Source organism: Gymnoscopelus microlampas (assembly GCF_963454915.1).
Source record: "Gymnoscopelus microlampas genome assembly, chromosome: 2".
In the NCBI taxonomy this organism is placed as follows: Eukaryota; Metazoa; Chordata; class Actinopteri; order Myctophiformes; family Myctophidae; genus Gymnoscopelus; species Gymnoscopelus microlampas.
This window is the reverse complement of record NC_139939.1, coordinates 28,999,592-29,014,677: the sequence shown is the minus strand read 5'-3', so window position 1 is coordinate 29,014,677 and position 15,086 is coordinate 28,999,592. Positions and strand designations below refer to the sequence as shown.

The following is a 15,086-nucleotide window of genomic DNA, read 5'->3' as shown; positions in this document are numbered from 1 at the left end:
GAGCGGAGCGTCTCAGAGCGGAGCAGTCTCAGAGCGGAGCGTCTCAGAGCGGAGCAGTCTCAGAGAGAAGCGTCTCAGAGCGGAGCAGTCTCAGAGCAGAGCGTCTCAGAGCAGAGCGGAGCGTCTCAGAGCAGAGCGTCTCAGAGCAGAGCAGTCTCAGAGCAGAGCGTCTCAGAGCAGAGCGGAGCGTCTCAGAGCGGAGCAGTCTCAGAGCGGAGCGTCTCAGAGCGGAGCAGTCTCAGAGCGGAGCGTCTCAGAGCGGAGCAGTCTCAGAGCGGAGCGTCTCAGAGCGGAGCAGTCTCAGAGCGGAGCGTCTCAGAGCGGGCAGTCTCAGAGCAGAGCGTCTCAGAGCAGAGCAGTCTCAGAGCAGAGCGTCTCAGAGCAGAGCAGTCTCAGAGCAGAGCGTCTCAGAGCAGAGCGGAGCGTCTCAGAGCAGAGCGGAGCGTCTCAGAGCGGAGGCGTCTCAGAGCAGAGCAGTCTCAGAGCAGAGCGTCTCAGAGCAGAGCAGTCTCAGAGCAGAGCGTCTCAGAGCAGAGCAGTCTCAGAGCAGAGCGTCTCAGAGCAGAGCAGTAATTGCATCCTTTCTCCCCAAAAGTCTGACTTTGCATTTTCAACATTAGTAGTTGTTTTTTTTCTCTTTTCTGCAGCCTACATTGTAAAATCCTCATTGTACACTCATTTGAATTATATTAACACTAAGACTTTTACTGTGTATGAATTCATAACTTACAGACTAAATGAAAACCATTTGACGACTATGAATTGAATACTAAGGACCTCAATGAAAACAAGTATTTTAAATTGTATTTAAAGGGCAAGACCACTTTGGTAGAGGTTTGGGTTGTGTATTTACCTTGCCAATAATTTATTATTAATAATTGCTGCTGTAAAACATATTCATAATCCTCACAGCTTTACAAGAGACCATGGGGCACATTAATATATAGTTGTTGGGTGATAACTATGTTTTTTGAATTTTTTATGATCTTTTGAAAAATTATTCTTTATTATTATTCTGTAATATTTCAATATTTTATTATTAATAATTGCTACTGTAAAACATATTGGTAATCATCACAGGTGTACAAGAGACCATGGGGCACATTAATATATAGTTGTTGGGTGATAACAAAGCTGTGTCATTTTTTATCTGCCTCTTGGCAATTTCACACTTTCACACACGTAAAGGAGACTCTGTCTCATGTGCTCTTAATAGTTAAATACAAGTTAAAATAAAAAAATGACAGAACTGTGAACCGAAGAAAACAAAATCAACAATGCCAGAGTACTATACAAAATGTTTATTGCAATTTCACAGTCATTATTCACACATGTGACATAACAAACACAGGCAGAGCAAATCTCCTTCTCTTCCACACACATACACAGTGGGTATTTGTAGTGGAAATGTAATCGAGGCACTGAGTGGTTGTGTTAGTAGTGGTCATTATAACGACAGGATAAAAATGATCAAAAACATCAACAGGAGCGTATCTTTAAAAAAGTTTTTTACAAACGAAACTATTAAAATTCATAACATTGCTAGTAAAAGAAGAATTTCATATAGTCAACATGTAGTGTAGCATTAAGTCATTTTTCAAAATAAGGTAAGTAGAAGAACTTGAATCCTCTTCTTCCACGGACAGCACAGAAGATGTATATCACATGGTACACTAGTGGGGATTGAAGCAATAATATTGTTAATAGCTGTGTTTAAATTGCTGAATATACTGTACATTAAATAAAGCAGCGAAAGTCAAGTTAAAAACATTTTGGTTGGAATAAAAATGTTTACCCCCAGGAATGAAGAGAAGAAATCCAGGAACAAAGAAAATGGCACTTGAAACACCTGCAGAGACAGTAGTGATTCAGTAAGTACACAGTGACTAGACAATTTGGAATACAAGTATAATTACTTTAAAGCATAAATGAGCACAGCTCCCGTCTTAACTACTTAAACCCTATATACTTAATTGACTGACATGGGTCCCTCAGTCTCACAGGTCAAGTCAGCCTTCATGATTTTGGTGAATAAACAATTAACTCATGAACAGATGTACAATTACTGTAATATCACTTGTATACCAATAATCCATTTGGCTGGCCAGTTGAAACACTTTAAAGCCTTTTGCATCAGTTTGATGCACAGCTACAATTAGGGAAAACTACAAGTTTCATGATGACCCAAAAATGCATTTCAAATATTAAAAATAGGTGATTGTTTTAGATGATTGGAATGCTTTCCCATTCCTAAAATAGAAGAAGAGAAAGGGAATCGTTAAGGAACCGGAATCGTTAGAATCCTAAAGGATCCCAACCCTAGTGACGGGCTGAGGAGACAAAATGTGATGGGTAACCAGAGCAATATATTCAGACCCAAGTTTACACAATTCAAAGGAAGGAATGCCTCACGTGACACATACTGCCATCTGGTGGAGAGAGTTCATGCAGCCTTAAATAAGAAAACATACTAAAGTCTACATACAATAACATGATAAGATGAAAGAAAGGCCCTCATGGATTTGAAAAAGGATACCACAACTATCTGAAAAACAATACCACAATTGTCATAACCAGCTGAAAGGGGTCGTGATCCAGTTAATAGAGGACTGTGAGAAGGAAGCTGAGAAACAATTGAATGACTGTAACTTTTATCAAAAACGAACAAAAAAGAAACGCCACTAAATTTCAGAAATCCATCCACGGAAAACTATAGGAGCTCATGGAGAAGGAGGACCACAGTAAAAGTGAACATGATTAGATTTCATGAAGGTATACCATCTTAGAATCCCAGTATTTTACAGACTGCCGAATATCTATAAATCATTACAGAATCCAAAAGGATGTCCTATACCTAGTGTATATTGGGGCTCTAACAGAAAATAATCTTTCTAGTCCAGTAGCTGTCAATCAGTCTAAATAAGGACTTCGATATCAGCCTTCCTCTAAAATATGGACCATGACCATTTTGGGGGCTACTAGCCTCATCAGTCAGTCAGGTCCATCCATGTCAAATTGCCTTCTTGTTTGTGTGGATTGTATGCATTATATTTGTACATCTCTGTGCCTTCAACAGTGGAATACTTTTCTAACATTTAAATGCAGTATTGAGGTCATTTGTACACATGATTGTGAGCCACTGTGTAACCTTTGTTGTGATCCTTTTAACTCATTTTCATGTATAGAATGTGTCATTTTTATGTAAGTATGTAAACTTGTACTTGTTTCTATTGTGTCAGATTGAATGACACTTGCATTTTTGGGTGATCATGGAACTTGTAGTTTCCCCTAATGGTATAGCTGTGCTCACGTGATGCTGGGGATTATGGGTACTTAATTGTCTTTACCTGAGGATGACCATTCGCTGGTCGAAACATTGTAGTAGTTTGCACATTAAAGATGATCCAGAGCAGCAGCTGCCTTTGCAGACTTTCATTATTTTATGTAGATTTTTTTGTCCTGCACAAGCGACATTGGTATATGGATGTGCATAACAAATCCTTTTGAATTCATAGTCTTTTAAGCCCATATGAATTGCAGCAAGGCCTGCAATATTTTAAAAAGTATCTCTTACTTTAGTTTCATTTATTATAGTTTGTATTCACTCTAATCTAATTATTTATCCAGAGCAGTCATAGCATCTGGGGTAGAGGACTGGTGTAATTTCAGACCCACATGGATACAGTCTCTAGTGCAATGGCCTAAAGAGTCCCCTCCATTTTCCTATCTTACCTGCTTCTGGGTTCAACTGGATGACAATACCTGTGAAAATAAGAGCTGTGGATGAAAGCAAACAGATGAACAACAACAACAGTGAGATGAGGAGATGAAAAGACAGCACAGCGTTAGACCCGTTTATAAAGACTTTGAAAGGGAGACAAAGTTCACTCTGTCAAAAGCGTATCATAGCTGGCAATGCAAACAAACGGTAGTTTAATATTGCATAACCATTTATTGTAGCAAACTCTAAAGTATATCTATATCAAAATAAAGGAATATGTTTACAATATGCAGTATAACCAAATTATTTCCATTTCATTTGTGTATTAACTCATTAAAAACAGGAAAGCATTTGTGTAATTTTAGATGTTTTGCGTTGGCTATTCAAAAATAGCAGACAAGCTCACAGCTGACAGCTTGTACATCTGCTATTTTTGAACATTTTTTAAAAATCTTGAAAGTGTGAGAACTACTGATTTAGAAGCCATTTGTAGAATGGAATGTGTTAAAAGGTTATGCCTATGTATCATGATCTATAAGGCCTCTTTGTAGGACCAGACCTACCTAGTCCAGTGATAAGAAGAAGGAATGAAGCCAGGACCACTTTCCCATTCTTCTTGACTAACGGGTGAGACATCCACCTGAACAATAGAACAGTGAATGTATACATTGTATGATATCTGTCATTGCATGTAGGGCTGTCACGGTCATGACATTTTACTTGACCATTAATTGTCACACAAGTAATTGCAATTAACGAGTTCATTGTGTTTTTGGCATTCAACATTGGAACATATAAATACAAATGTGATTTCTGTTTGAATTTTAGGCTTCATAAACAAAAATTGCACAGGCCAAATATGACAAATAACTTAAATATACAAAGAAATATTTAACATATTTAATAACTTTATACATTCAAACTTAAAAAGAAAAAAATACAGTATATAGTGGAAAGCACACATAAGCTTGTAGATGTGCTATTTTTAAACAATTGCATGTGTCTGCTTGTGCATGTTTGTGTGTGTGCATTCCTGAAATTACCCGCAGCAGTGGGCAGAGAGTTGGGTGACAGAACTCAAGGTGCTGAAGGACCACTGTGAGCTGCAGTATGACAGGTTAGCGGGGTCGCTGTGCAAAAAGCAGAGGCAAAGATTATGTAGTCTTCTGTAAAATATAAATATAATCTCATCGCCACAAACCATGTAGCATGTAATCATATCATTCTCAATGACCTACCTGATTTTGAAGAAGTTATTGAAAGTGGAATTGACACTGCTGCCCAATACATCTTCATTTTCCAGATTCTACATAAGTAAACAAAGAAGACTGCAGCTGAGTTATGGATTCAAAAGCGGCACATTAATGATATATATATATATATATATATATATATATATATATATATATATATATATATATAACATTTGTTTGTGAGTGTGGAATGCGGATGGTTTCTTTGTTGTTATGGATTCAAGTACACAGTAAAATCCTGATTGTTCATTTATCCATTTGTAACTCTGAATGTGTATAAGTAATGGTCCATTTGGTTACATTTGAAATAAACAAAGTTATACACACACCTGGTATTTCATATTACTGTGGTCAGGAGAACCTGCTGCAGCAGGTGACGGGAGACTCTGGGGTTTAGTGAAAGACAGAGTACCAAATGTCATCTCTCCTGCTTCTCTGTCTTTGTCCCTGCTGCCACTCTTCCAGCCTTCTGACTCTCCATCAGACACGACTCCTTCCTCTTCTCCCTCCAACACAAATGCATCATCGATGCTGAACTGTGCTGCCATGGTGATGTTAGACCCTCTGGTCTGGTGGATTGATGCACACTGTGGGCGTAGAGGGAGTCAGATGTCACCGAAAAATAAATGATTGAATAATAAATACATTATTTATTATTAATATTATTTTAATTTCAAAATGCTTCAATGACATGATAGAATGTGTTTAACACGGCCAAACGCATGTATCACTAGCAGACACAGGGATTAAATGGGGAGTGGCTATCGACCCCTTGATCAAGTGGTTTGCATTTGCAATAGGCCAAGATCTAGTGCTGTAAACTAAAGTAACTAAGTACATGTACTTAAGAATTTTGAGGTCTTTTTTTTAAAACTTCCAATAACTTCTACCCCACTACATCTCAGAGGTAAATGTTGTACTTTTCTCCACTACACTACTATTTGCAAACTTCAGTTACTAGTTATTTTGTAGATTTGTATTATTACAAAACATACATTAACCACTTCAGCCCTATTTCGGCCATTTGAAAATAGCTGATCGCGTATGCATTGTGAGCTTGTAGATCTGCTATTTTCAAAAGATTTTCAGACATTTAATACATCTGAAAACCTGTATAGTGGGACTTTCTGCATAATGAGTACTTTCTACTTTTGGTACTTTGAGTACATTTTGATACCAATGCTTTTGTACTTTTATTCAAGTAAATGTTGAATTACAGTATTTTCTTTCTAATTCTACATTGCCGTATTGATACCATAGACTGTAATTGATACTTTTACTTAAGTAAACAATGTGAGTACTTTTTACACCACTGCCAAGATCTAATCGAACTTATAAATGGAAACCCGTTGTTTTCGCATCTGAACAACACGGCGACCGTTAGCTCAACGGTAATAGGGCAAATAACATTAGACCCAACCAGTACTGTTATTGTTCTTGAGGTAAATAACATTAAACCGAACCAGCACTTGTTGTTCTTAAGGTAAATAACATTAAAGACTAACCAGTAAATCATTGTTGTTCTAAATTAACATCAGCTAACCCATGTAGCTACTGTTATTATCTCTCGCTGCCATTGTTGCTTGTTCTTTTACAGCTCTGCGATCAGATGATTCAGGCGTATTTAAACTTACTCTCTTTGAAAGGATTTATTATGGCAAACTTTACTGCCAGTCTGCCACTCCACGTCGATGTGTCCGTTTAAATAACTACATGATCATATTGGAATTAAGTTTTTTTTTATAAATCCATCCAACGAACAACGTCTGTTTTCCAACTTTTCCTGATGCGAGAAAACTTTCCCCAAACTTTGGAATCTCCTCTTTTTCTTTACATCCGGCGCTCGATTACATATGACTGATTCCGCCCGAACTTTGCGAGTAGCGTTGCCAGCTTTTGCGAGAGAAATAAGCAACCAGGTCTATGAACAAGCCCAACAGAAGCTATTTTCAAAAACAACATGAAACATTTTACCAACACAAATCTTGCATGGGGGTCCCTGGCACAAATACATATTTATTTAGGGGTCCTTGACTTGAAAATGTTTGGAAACACTCACTGGTTTAAACAACATTAGGAAACGATAAGCAACTAGACTTTAGAAACAAGCCCAAAGAACTGCAACCCGCAACTAACCAACATTTACAAGCAACTTTACAGAAAAACAAGCCCAACGTGAGTTATAATAAGCGGACATGGCAACACTGCCTGATGGACTTCGCGAGTCCATACAATCGAACGTCGCGATGTCGATTGGCCAACTGTAGTCAATCCGCTACAATCAAAATCAACCAACAACAATCACTGAATGTTGATATTAACTCAAGTTAAATTGCGCCAAATGCTCATTGTGCATATTTATTGGAAGATTACACTTAAACATGTCAACTCAGAAATAGGCTAGACTTTTATAAAGATATAAAATATGAGCCCAATTAGCCCTGATACATGACTGTCACATATTATATGACAGTCATGGATGAACGTCAACATAGTGTTTTTACTTCCTCAATTTACAACCCGTACATCTACATAAACGTTTAGATTCCACATATAAAGTGCTTACCCTATGACCACAGATGTTGCAATTATGTACGGGCCCTCAGAGGTACCCGTATATTCCGTATTGTGCAATAAAAAGTATTTTAATCCGATCGGTGGCCATTTTCTCTTTATGCTTTCAACTACGCGAGGTGTATTGCACGCTGATACATTATAACTCTATAAAAAAAAATGGCCACCAATTGGATTAAAAGGCTTTTTATTGAACAATTCGGAAAATACTGGTACTTGTAAGACCCCGTACATAATTGTAACATTTGTGGACATAAGGTAAGCAATTTATATTTGAAATTTGAACGTTTATGTAGAAATACGGATCAAAAAAGAGAAAGTGCAAACACTATGTTGAAGTTCATCCATGACGGTTATGACAGATGACCATGACCGTCTTGGATCCATGGATAGACGGATGGACCCCAATTGGCACTGTTGCCAAAAAAGTGAAACCATGTGATTTCCAGTAAGTCACACATCCCACATAGAGCACACAAACATCTCTGAATAAACAATATTAGATTAGTCATTATCGGTGGCAGTTTACTGAAACACGCACAGAAAACACTTGCAGTCGTGATCACATTATTCTGTTGCTCTCGGAAATTCTTGCAGTGAGTGTGTTTGTTTTTATATTTGAGTCTATTATATTCATGGTCATGTTTGTTTGTCTGACTGTTTTTTTCCCTGTCTTTTTTAAAGTAAAAACTTAAAAAAACGAAATTGTAAAATTTTCAAAAATATTCTGATTTTCTTCCTTCTCTCCTTCAGATGAGACATTTAGCTGTACCTTGTCTTGTGCTCCAGCTCTTCCTCCAGGTAAATACACATTTCTCCTATACAATGTTAGACTATTTGAAGAAAAAGTTAAAGTGAAGCAGCACAGACTAAACCACTATTAAGAATCTGTTAATAGATCCATTTCATCATACCTTTTCAGCAATAAGACTCATTTTGTGTCTTATGCTGTTATCATAAATAAATACACTTACATTGTCTATAATAACTAGTCAGAGTCAGACACATCAGTTCATCTTTTTACGATAGACTAACTAGATATCCTATATCAGTGGTTCCCAAACATTTTCATGCCAATTAGGACCCCAAAATGTATATTTGGCCACAGAGCCCCATTTGTCATCAACATGTTTAAAAAAGAACAGATTTACAAGGTCATAACGTGTCGTGTGTTGTGAGCTTGTAGACCTGATAATTTTTAATAACAGAAAAAATAAAATAGGACTTAAGTGTTTAAACGGTTACTAATTTTGCTGGGGTCCCTCTGGAATGACCCCTGGGTGTCCCTGGACCCCACTTTGAGAATCAGTGCTATATCTTACTTGTTATACACACTAAAATCTTTGTGTTCAGGTTTCCTCTGCCTTAGATGTCTGGGTTGTTCATGGCTCCACCCTGATCCTCCCCTGTCTACCTGTCCAAGGAGACAGAGACTTCACCGGGGCTGTCATCACATGGAAACATAATGGTCCAATTACATTCTTGTTATCACAACAACATTGTTTTACTTAACATTTCCTTTTCAAATTTCAAATTAGTTTGAGAGTAATTGGAAAATATGCTTGATGCTTAAGCATACTGTATTAGGAAACAACTTTTCTTTATAAACATATAGGTGTCACAGTTCCTGACAATTCCTCTAAGTCTGTTACAACAATCAAAGATGACTTCTACCTGTCTATCTCACCTGTCACTGCTGCCAATAAGGGAGAGTATGTTTGTACGCTGGAGGAAAACAACATGGAATGGATGAAGGAATACACTGTCCGAGTTGATGGTGAGGAATAGAAAATCTGTATTTTCTCAGTATACTTGGTGATGTGGTTGAGCATTTCTGATTTGGGCGAATTGGCATTGGAATGGGGTTTCATAATATTATTGTGAAATGCACAAACCACACAGTTTGTGGTGCAAAGTAACTAAGTAGGTTTACTCAAATACTGTACTTAAGTACAATTTTGAAGTATTTTGTTTACTTTACTGGAGTATTTTCAATTTTCAGTACTTTTACTTCTATTCCACTACATCTCAGAGGCAAATATATTTTGATACCAATATTTTGTACTTTTACTCAAGTCAATTTTTTTATTCTGGACTTTTACTTGTAACTGAGTATTTCTACATTGCAGTATTGATATTTTACTTAAGTAATAACATTGAATACTTCTTCCATCACTGACTTACAGTTTGTGAAGGAAAATTGCAATGGCCCAGCATGTGTTGGCAATACTGACGGGACGTTCATTTGTTTTTCTCCCCAGTTTCCACTGGTTATACTCTTAAAGCATATGCGGGATCCACTATTAACCTGCCCTGCCATCGGCCAACATCCAGCGAAGACGACACCTATGCACGTTGGTCCAAAGAAAAAGCTGGAGATGAGCAGAAGCAACTGGCTCCTGTAGAGCTTTCAACACCTGGTGAAAGACTGGAATGGCTATACGCGGACCCACTTGACACTGATCAGACCATCACCCTTAAGGAGCTCATCACAGAGGACAGTGGAGTTTACCACTGTGAATCTGCAGAGGGGGAGAACTTCAACACCATCCAGCTGATTGTGGAAGGTAGATTTAGAGACCAATGATACTCTTTTCCTCAGCACGCACATTTGAAACTCTACTAATAATATGCGGAACCTCCAAGTCCAATTGAAGAATTCATGGAAGGATGAGGTTGTTAGTTTTGGTGACATTTATGCAGGGGTGTAAAGTAACTAAGTACATGTACTCAAGTACTGTACTTAAGTACAATTTTGAGGTATTCCCATTGTGTGAGTATTTCCAATTGTCTACTTTTACTACTACTCCACAACATCACAGTGGCAAATATTGTACTTTTACTCTACTACAATTATTTGAAAACTTTAGTGACTAGTTGCTTTGCAGATATAAATTATTACATTATAAAACATACAGTACATTATAACCACTTTAGCCTTATTTTATACCTAGGCTATTTGAAAACTTTTACTTTGGATTCTTTAAGTACATTTTGATACCAATACTTTTGCACTTTTACTCAAGTACATTTTGAATTCCGGACTTTTACTTGTAACAGAGTACGTCTACATTGCATTATTGATACTTTTACTTAAGTAAAACATTTGAGTACTTTTTCCACCACTGCATTTATGTGACTTACGTTTACTCATGCCTTTTAACTTTTCTTATAGTTGCTCCTACCATCGCTCCTCATTCATGCAGTGGGTTCACCACAGCATGGGAGCCCTGCCAGGATGAGGACAGCCGATCCTGGGCGCCCATGCTGGAGGAATCTATGGCAGCATTTTCACAGAAGCTGTATTCCTACCTCCGCCAATCACAGTCCTCTAAGAACCTGCTGTATTCTCCAATCAGCATCAGTATGGTCCTCTCCCATCTGTTGCTGGGTAAGAACATTTAAGCTGATTTATCACTAGTCTGTCTGTCTGTCTAGACTAGACTTTCTGTCATGAAATTGATTACGCAATGAGCTGGTGAATAAGCAGCCCTACATGGATCATTCATTTAAATCCTCTAAGTTCCATTGAATGTCAGTTGGGGGTTCGCCTGAACTAGTTCATAGTGGACTAGGGTTCATGTTTTTGTAATGACATTCATTTCATGACATTCATGGGCCCCTATACACAAAGCTTTAAAGCTGCAGTCTGTAAGATATGTCTCCCCAAGGTTCCGAACCCAGGTCTACCGCACAAGTGACAACATTTCAACTGCCTAGCTAAGACGGAAAGCCCGTTTGGACATCGAAGATATTACGCTCTAGGCTTTGTGTAATACCCCTTGTCCACCTAGAAGTGGTCCTACCTGACTAGATCTACCTGACTGGATCTAAATTATTCTTAGTAAAATAGCAGTTAGACCAGCTCCAACCACCACAGTTGTGTTAGTTAGATTGTATTAACATACTGTACTCTACCATACAGATTGGTAAATGGCAAAACAAAAATTATGGATTGCAGCTTTTACAAAGTGGGGTTTTTAATCAGTGGTCTCTCTGGCTTGGACCATTGAGCAATACATTCAAGAGACAATGTAGCCCTGCGTCAAAATGGCTATTGTTACTATATTATGCTTATAGTACATGATCTCAAATACGTTACACATTATCCTTAATCTTCTCAGTTCGAATACATGTGAAAAGTCCTTATAAGAAACCTTGGTGATGTGAGAACGATGCATCATGCCCTCTTCTAAATGTCACAGTAACCTTCTTCAATGAATTTGCGTCATGTTCCATTCATTTCTGCATCATTCCCCCATTTCTTTTTCCTCTTCTGTCTGCACCAGGTGCGAGGGGAGACACTCGCAGAGACATTGAAGGAGCCATCAGTGTGCCACACGACTTCAGATGCATTCACCTCCAGATGAAAAAGCTGAAAGAGAGACTCCTTCACTCTTTGCAGATTGCGTCTCAGATCTACTACAACCCATGTACGATGACAGTGGTTAAAATGAACCACTGTCCCCTCAAATTATTTTGGGGGGTCCCCAGATGATTAGATTTGTTGCAATGTGCAACATTGTTTTCTCACTCAACAGTACAGTATACAGTATACGTGTATAAATGGTACCAGCACATTTCTAAACAGACAATTTAATGACTTTTAAGACCTTTTTAATACCAAATTGTCAAATATTACATAAGAAGGGGCAAACATTGTGAAAATAGCCGATCTACAAGCTCACAACGCCTCGCAGTGCGAGGCGTTGTGAGCTTGTAGTTCGGTGAGCTTGTGAGCGTTGTGAGCTTGTAGTTCGGCTATTTTCACAATATTTATCTGTGGAACCGAGTCAAACTAAATGTACAATTCCAAGTGCTTGTCAGAGTGGGGGGTCCCCAGTTCAAATATGATTATTTTGGGGGGTCGTGGTCTGAAAAGTTTGGGAACCCTTGTACTGCGATAGTTGTACGATATAGGAATAAAATGTAAAATGTTAATGTCAACAAATCGACATGAAAATGTATTCTAATAGACTTTTTATAATCGACTAAATAGATTAGTCTGATTAGTCACTTGTGGCATACATTGCGTTGTGAGCTTGGAGATCTGCTATTTTCACTATATATGTATTTGTTTTAATCATTGATTAATCATAATCAAGTTTGAAACATAATCACTAGTATAATCATTTGAAATAATTACTGAATTAATGAATTGATTTGAAGTCATATCGCCCATCCCTAATACGGAATCAATGCTATAGGAAAAGATGTCAGTGCAGAGATTCTAGCCAGCAAGCAAGAGACTAATCTGTGTTCTCTGCCAGCACGAAGCTCACTGACACTGTGTTTTCCGTATCATGCTCTCTCTTCCTCAGATATGAATCTGAGTGAGTCCTTTACCAACCAGTCAGTACAGTTCTATGAAGCTGAGCCAACCAGGCTGCTGGACACCGATGAAGCAAACACAGCGATGATCAACAGTTGGGTGGCAGAGAAAACCAACAACAAAATCACACAGCTTGTTCAGTCAGTACCCGCTCACACACAGTTGATGCTCCTCAACGCTGTCTCCTTCAAAGGTCAGTTGTGTCTGTGTGTCTGTCTGTCTGTCTGTCTGTCTGTCTGTCTGTCTGTCTGTCTGTCTGTCTGTGCATGCGTCTTTTTCTCATGCAGATTATAATAATTGACATTTGTATTTACTACATGAATATAAAGTAATGAAACAGCTACATAATATCTATTATGTAGGTCAGGGTGCCATCAGGTAATATAATGTTGCTGGTGCTTGAACATTTTTAAATTCCACTCTTATGGGCTTTACAAATGTTTTCTGCCCCCACTGGTCCGGAAGCCATTCATCGCATTACACCATGTCAGCCTCAGCAGCCTCCCTTTGCAGCTTCTTAAACACTGTTTGCTCTTTTTAAATCGCTCAAACCCTGGCTCACTGCCAGTTATTCTGCCTCTTCCCTCACCAAGGGCCGCGCTAAGGGGCGTTATGTGACCAGGCATTATCAATCCACTTGACAAGGGCGGCCTCAACCACAGAGCTTTGCCTGAGTGTGTGTGCACAACTGTGTGTGTACAGCTGGTGTAGTTTAAACGTGTTTGTGTGTGTGTTTCAGGTCAATGGATGGTCAAGTTTGACTCAAAGGCCAAGAAGGCACAATTTACTAAATTGAATGGTGACATAGTAATGGTACCTGTCCTCTACAGCTCCAAATACTCATTGCCTATGGCGTATGTCCCTGAAGTCATGGCAAAGGTAGCGCACGCACACACACACACACACAGACACACACACACACACACACACACACGCACACACGCACACACGCACACACGTAGACAAGCATACACACAGTTCACTTTTCTTTTTCTCACCAACAGGTGGTAAAGTTGGCTCTCTCCGGTGAAAGCAGCCTATACATTCTGCTGCCTCAGAGCCACAAACAGTCCGGTCTGCAGGGGGTCGAGGAGAGGTTGACAGACACGGCAGTGCGTCAAATGATAGCACAGCTGAAGGCGGCGACTCCCCAGACCATCGAGGTCACCTTGCCCAAACTCAAACTGGACATCCAAGTGGAAATGAACTCTCTTCTCAGGAAATTAGGTTTGTCTGACATTTGGTTTCTATCTCAGACAGTCTACCAGTAAGCCTATTTGTAGCACTTTCACTTCTTCAAGTTCTTCTCATTTGTCAAGTGTGTCTGCCCATCTGGTTTTCATCATCTCTCTTCTCTCTGTCATCCTCTCTGCTATTGCTCCATCGTCTTTTGTATGCTATTCCTATCCTTTAATTCTGCCTTCTCACTCACTCGCCACCCTCGTTCCCATTAATGCAATTTTAGTACCCTCGTAATGCCTCGCCCTCATTTATACCTCATGTCACGTGACGAAAATAGCAGAACTACAAGCTTCTCATCTGCTATTTTCAATGCACGACAGCGGCACTTGACCAAGTATTAATCAGGCTCAATTTTCCTGCCTCCAAACTTCTCCTTTCTCCCAACACAGGCCTGTCATCACTGTTCGACGATCCCAACCTCTGCGGTCTGTACTCTGAAGACAAGCTTTCTCTCACTGACTCCCGCCACAGAGCATTTCTCACACTGAATGAAGAAGGAGTTGAGGCAGGTGCTGCCACCTCCATCTCCTTCTCCCGTTCGTTTTCTTCCTTCTCCGCCCTACGGCCTTTCATCCTGCTACTCTGGAGCGACCAGGCCAACGTTCCCCTGTTTGTGGGCAGAGTAACTGAGCCATAGAGAGAGAGAGAGAGATCCCCCCATTAGCTGATACATAACATCAGCTAACCTTCCTGGGGTCCACATAACATGATAACAGATAAGACAGTTACAGACAAAGTACTAAGTAGTATTAGTAGAAAGTGAATATAGCTACTTTATCTCAAACATACTTACTATATACATATTGTATTCTTAATCAGAAGTCTATGGGCAGAGAACAAGAGAGATTCTGAAAGAAGCTCAGCAGTTTAAAGTACAAATTCTGCATGTTTTCATTGTGATCTTATACTTATTCTAAAATTAATGTTAATTAACTTGACATGTAAAATAAAACATTCAGTGTCA

The 15,086-nt window shown here is 39.0% G+C and overlaps 2 protein-coding genes across 2 annotated transcripts; one reads left to right on the top strand and one right to left on the bottom strand.

Moving 5' to 3' along the window:
- Window positions 1-1,286: 1,286 nt before the first annotated feature.
- On the bottom strand, window positions 1,287-6,797 carry tmem134 (transmembrane protein 134). The gene is made up of 8 exons (XM_084078792.1): window positions 6,609-6,797; window positions 5,304-5,561; window positions 4,960-5,027; window positions 4,765-4,851; window positions 4,285-4,361; window positions 3,733-3,777; window positions 1,796-1,849; window positions 1,287-1,673 (listed from the first exon to the last, which is right to left on the bottom strand). Exons 2-8 carry the CDS (start codon window positions 5,520-5,522, stop codon window positions 1,591-1,593), a joined length of 633 nt encoding a protein of 210 aa, XP_083934918.1. The 5' UTR covers window positions 5,523-5,561; window positions 6,609-6,797; the 3' UTR covers window positions 1,287-1,590.
- Window positions 6,798-8,000: 1,203 nt separating this feature from the next.
- Window positions 8,001-15,086, top strand: serping1 (serpin peptidase inhibitor, clade G (C1 inhibitor), member 1). The gene is made up of 11 exons (XM_084080023.1): window positions 8,001-8,144; window positions 8,302-8,349; window positions 8,902-9,016; window positions 9,164-9,325; window positions 9,810-10,115; window positions 10,724-10,939; window positions 11,838-11,981; window positions 12,870-13,073; window positions 13,620-13,759; window positions 13,885-14,107; window positions 14,512-15,086. The coding sequence occupies exons 2-11, from the start codon at window positions 8,302-8,304 to the stop codon at window positions 14,757-14,759; spliced, it is 1,806 nt and encodes a 601-aa protein (XP_083936149.1). The 5' UTR covers window positions 8,001-8,144; the 3' UTR covers window positions 14,760-15,086.

Excerpts from the sequence above, each read along its gene's own strand:
- tmem134 (XM_084078792.1), bottom strand. The coding sequence starts at position 5,522 with ATGGCAGCACAGTTCAGCATCGATGATGCATTTGTGTTGGAGGGAGAA. Across the intron at positions 4,362-4,764 it reads CTCTCTGCCCACTGCTGCGG|GTGGATGTCTCACCCGTTAG; the intron begins GTAATTTCAGGA and ends TCTATTGTTCAG. Across the intron at positions 3,778-4,284 it reads TCTTCTTATCACTGGACTAG|CTCTTATTTTCACAGGTATT; the intron begins GTAGGTCTGGTC and ends TTTCATCCACAG.
- serping1 (XM_084080023.1), top strand. The coding sequence starts at position 8,302 with ATGAGACATTTAGCTGTACCTTGTCTTGTGCTCCAGCTCTTCCTCCAG. Across the intron at positions 10,116-10,723 it reads CATCCAGCTGATTGTGGAAG|TTGCTCCTACCATCGCTCCT; the intron begins GTAGATTTAGAG and ends CTTTTCTTATAG. Across the intron at positions 10,940-11,837 it reads CCTCTCCCATCTGTTGCTGG|GTGCGAGGGGAGACACTCGC; the intron begins GTAAGAACATTT and ends TGTCTGCACCAG.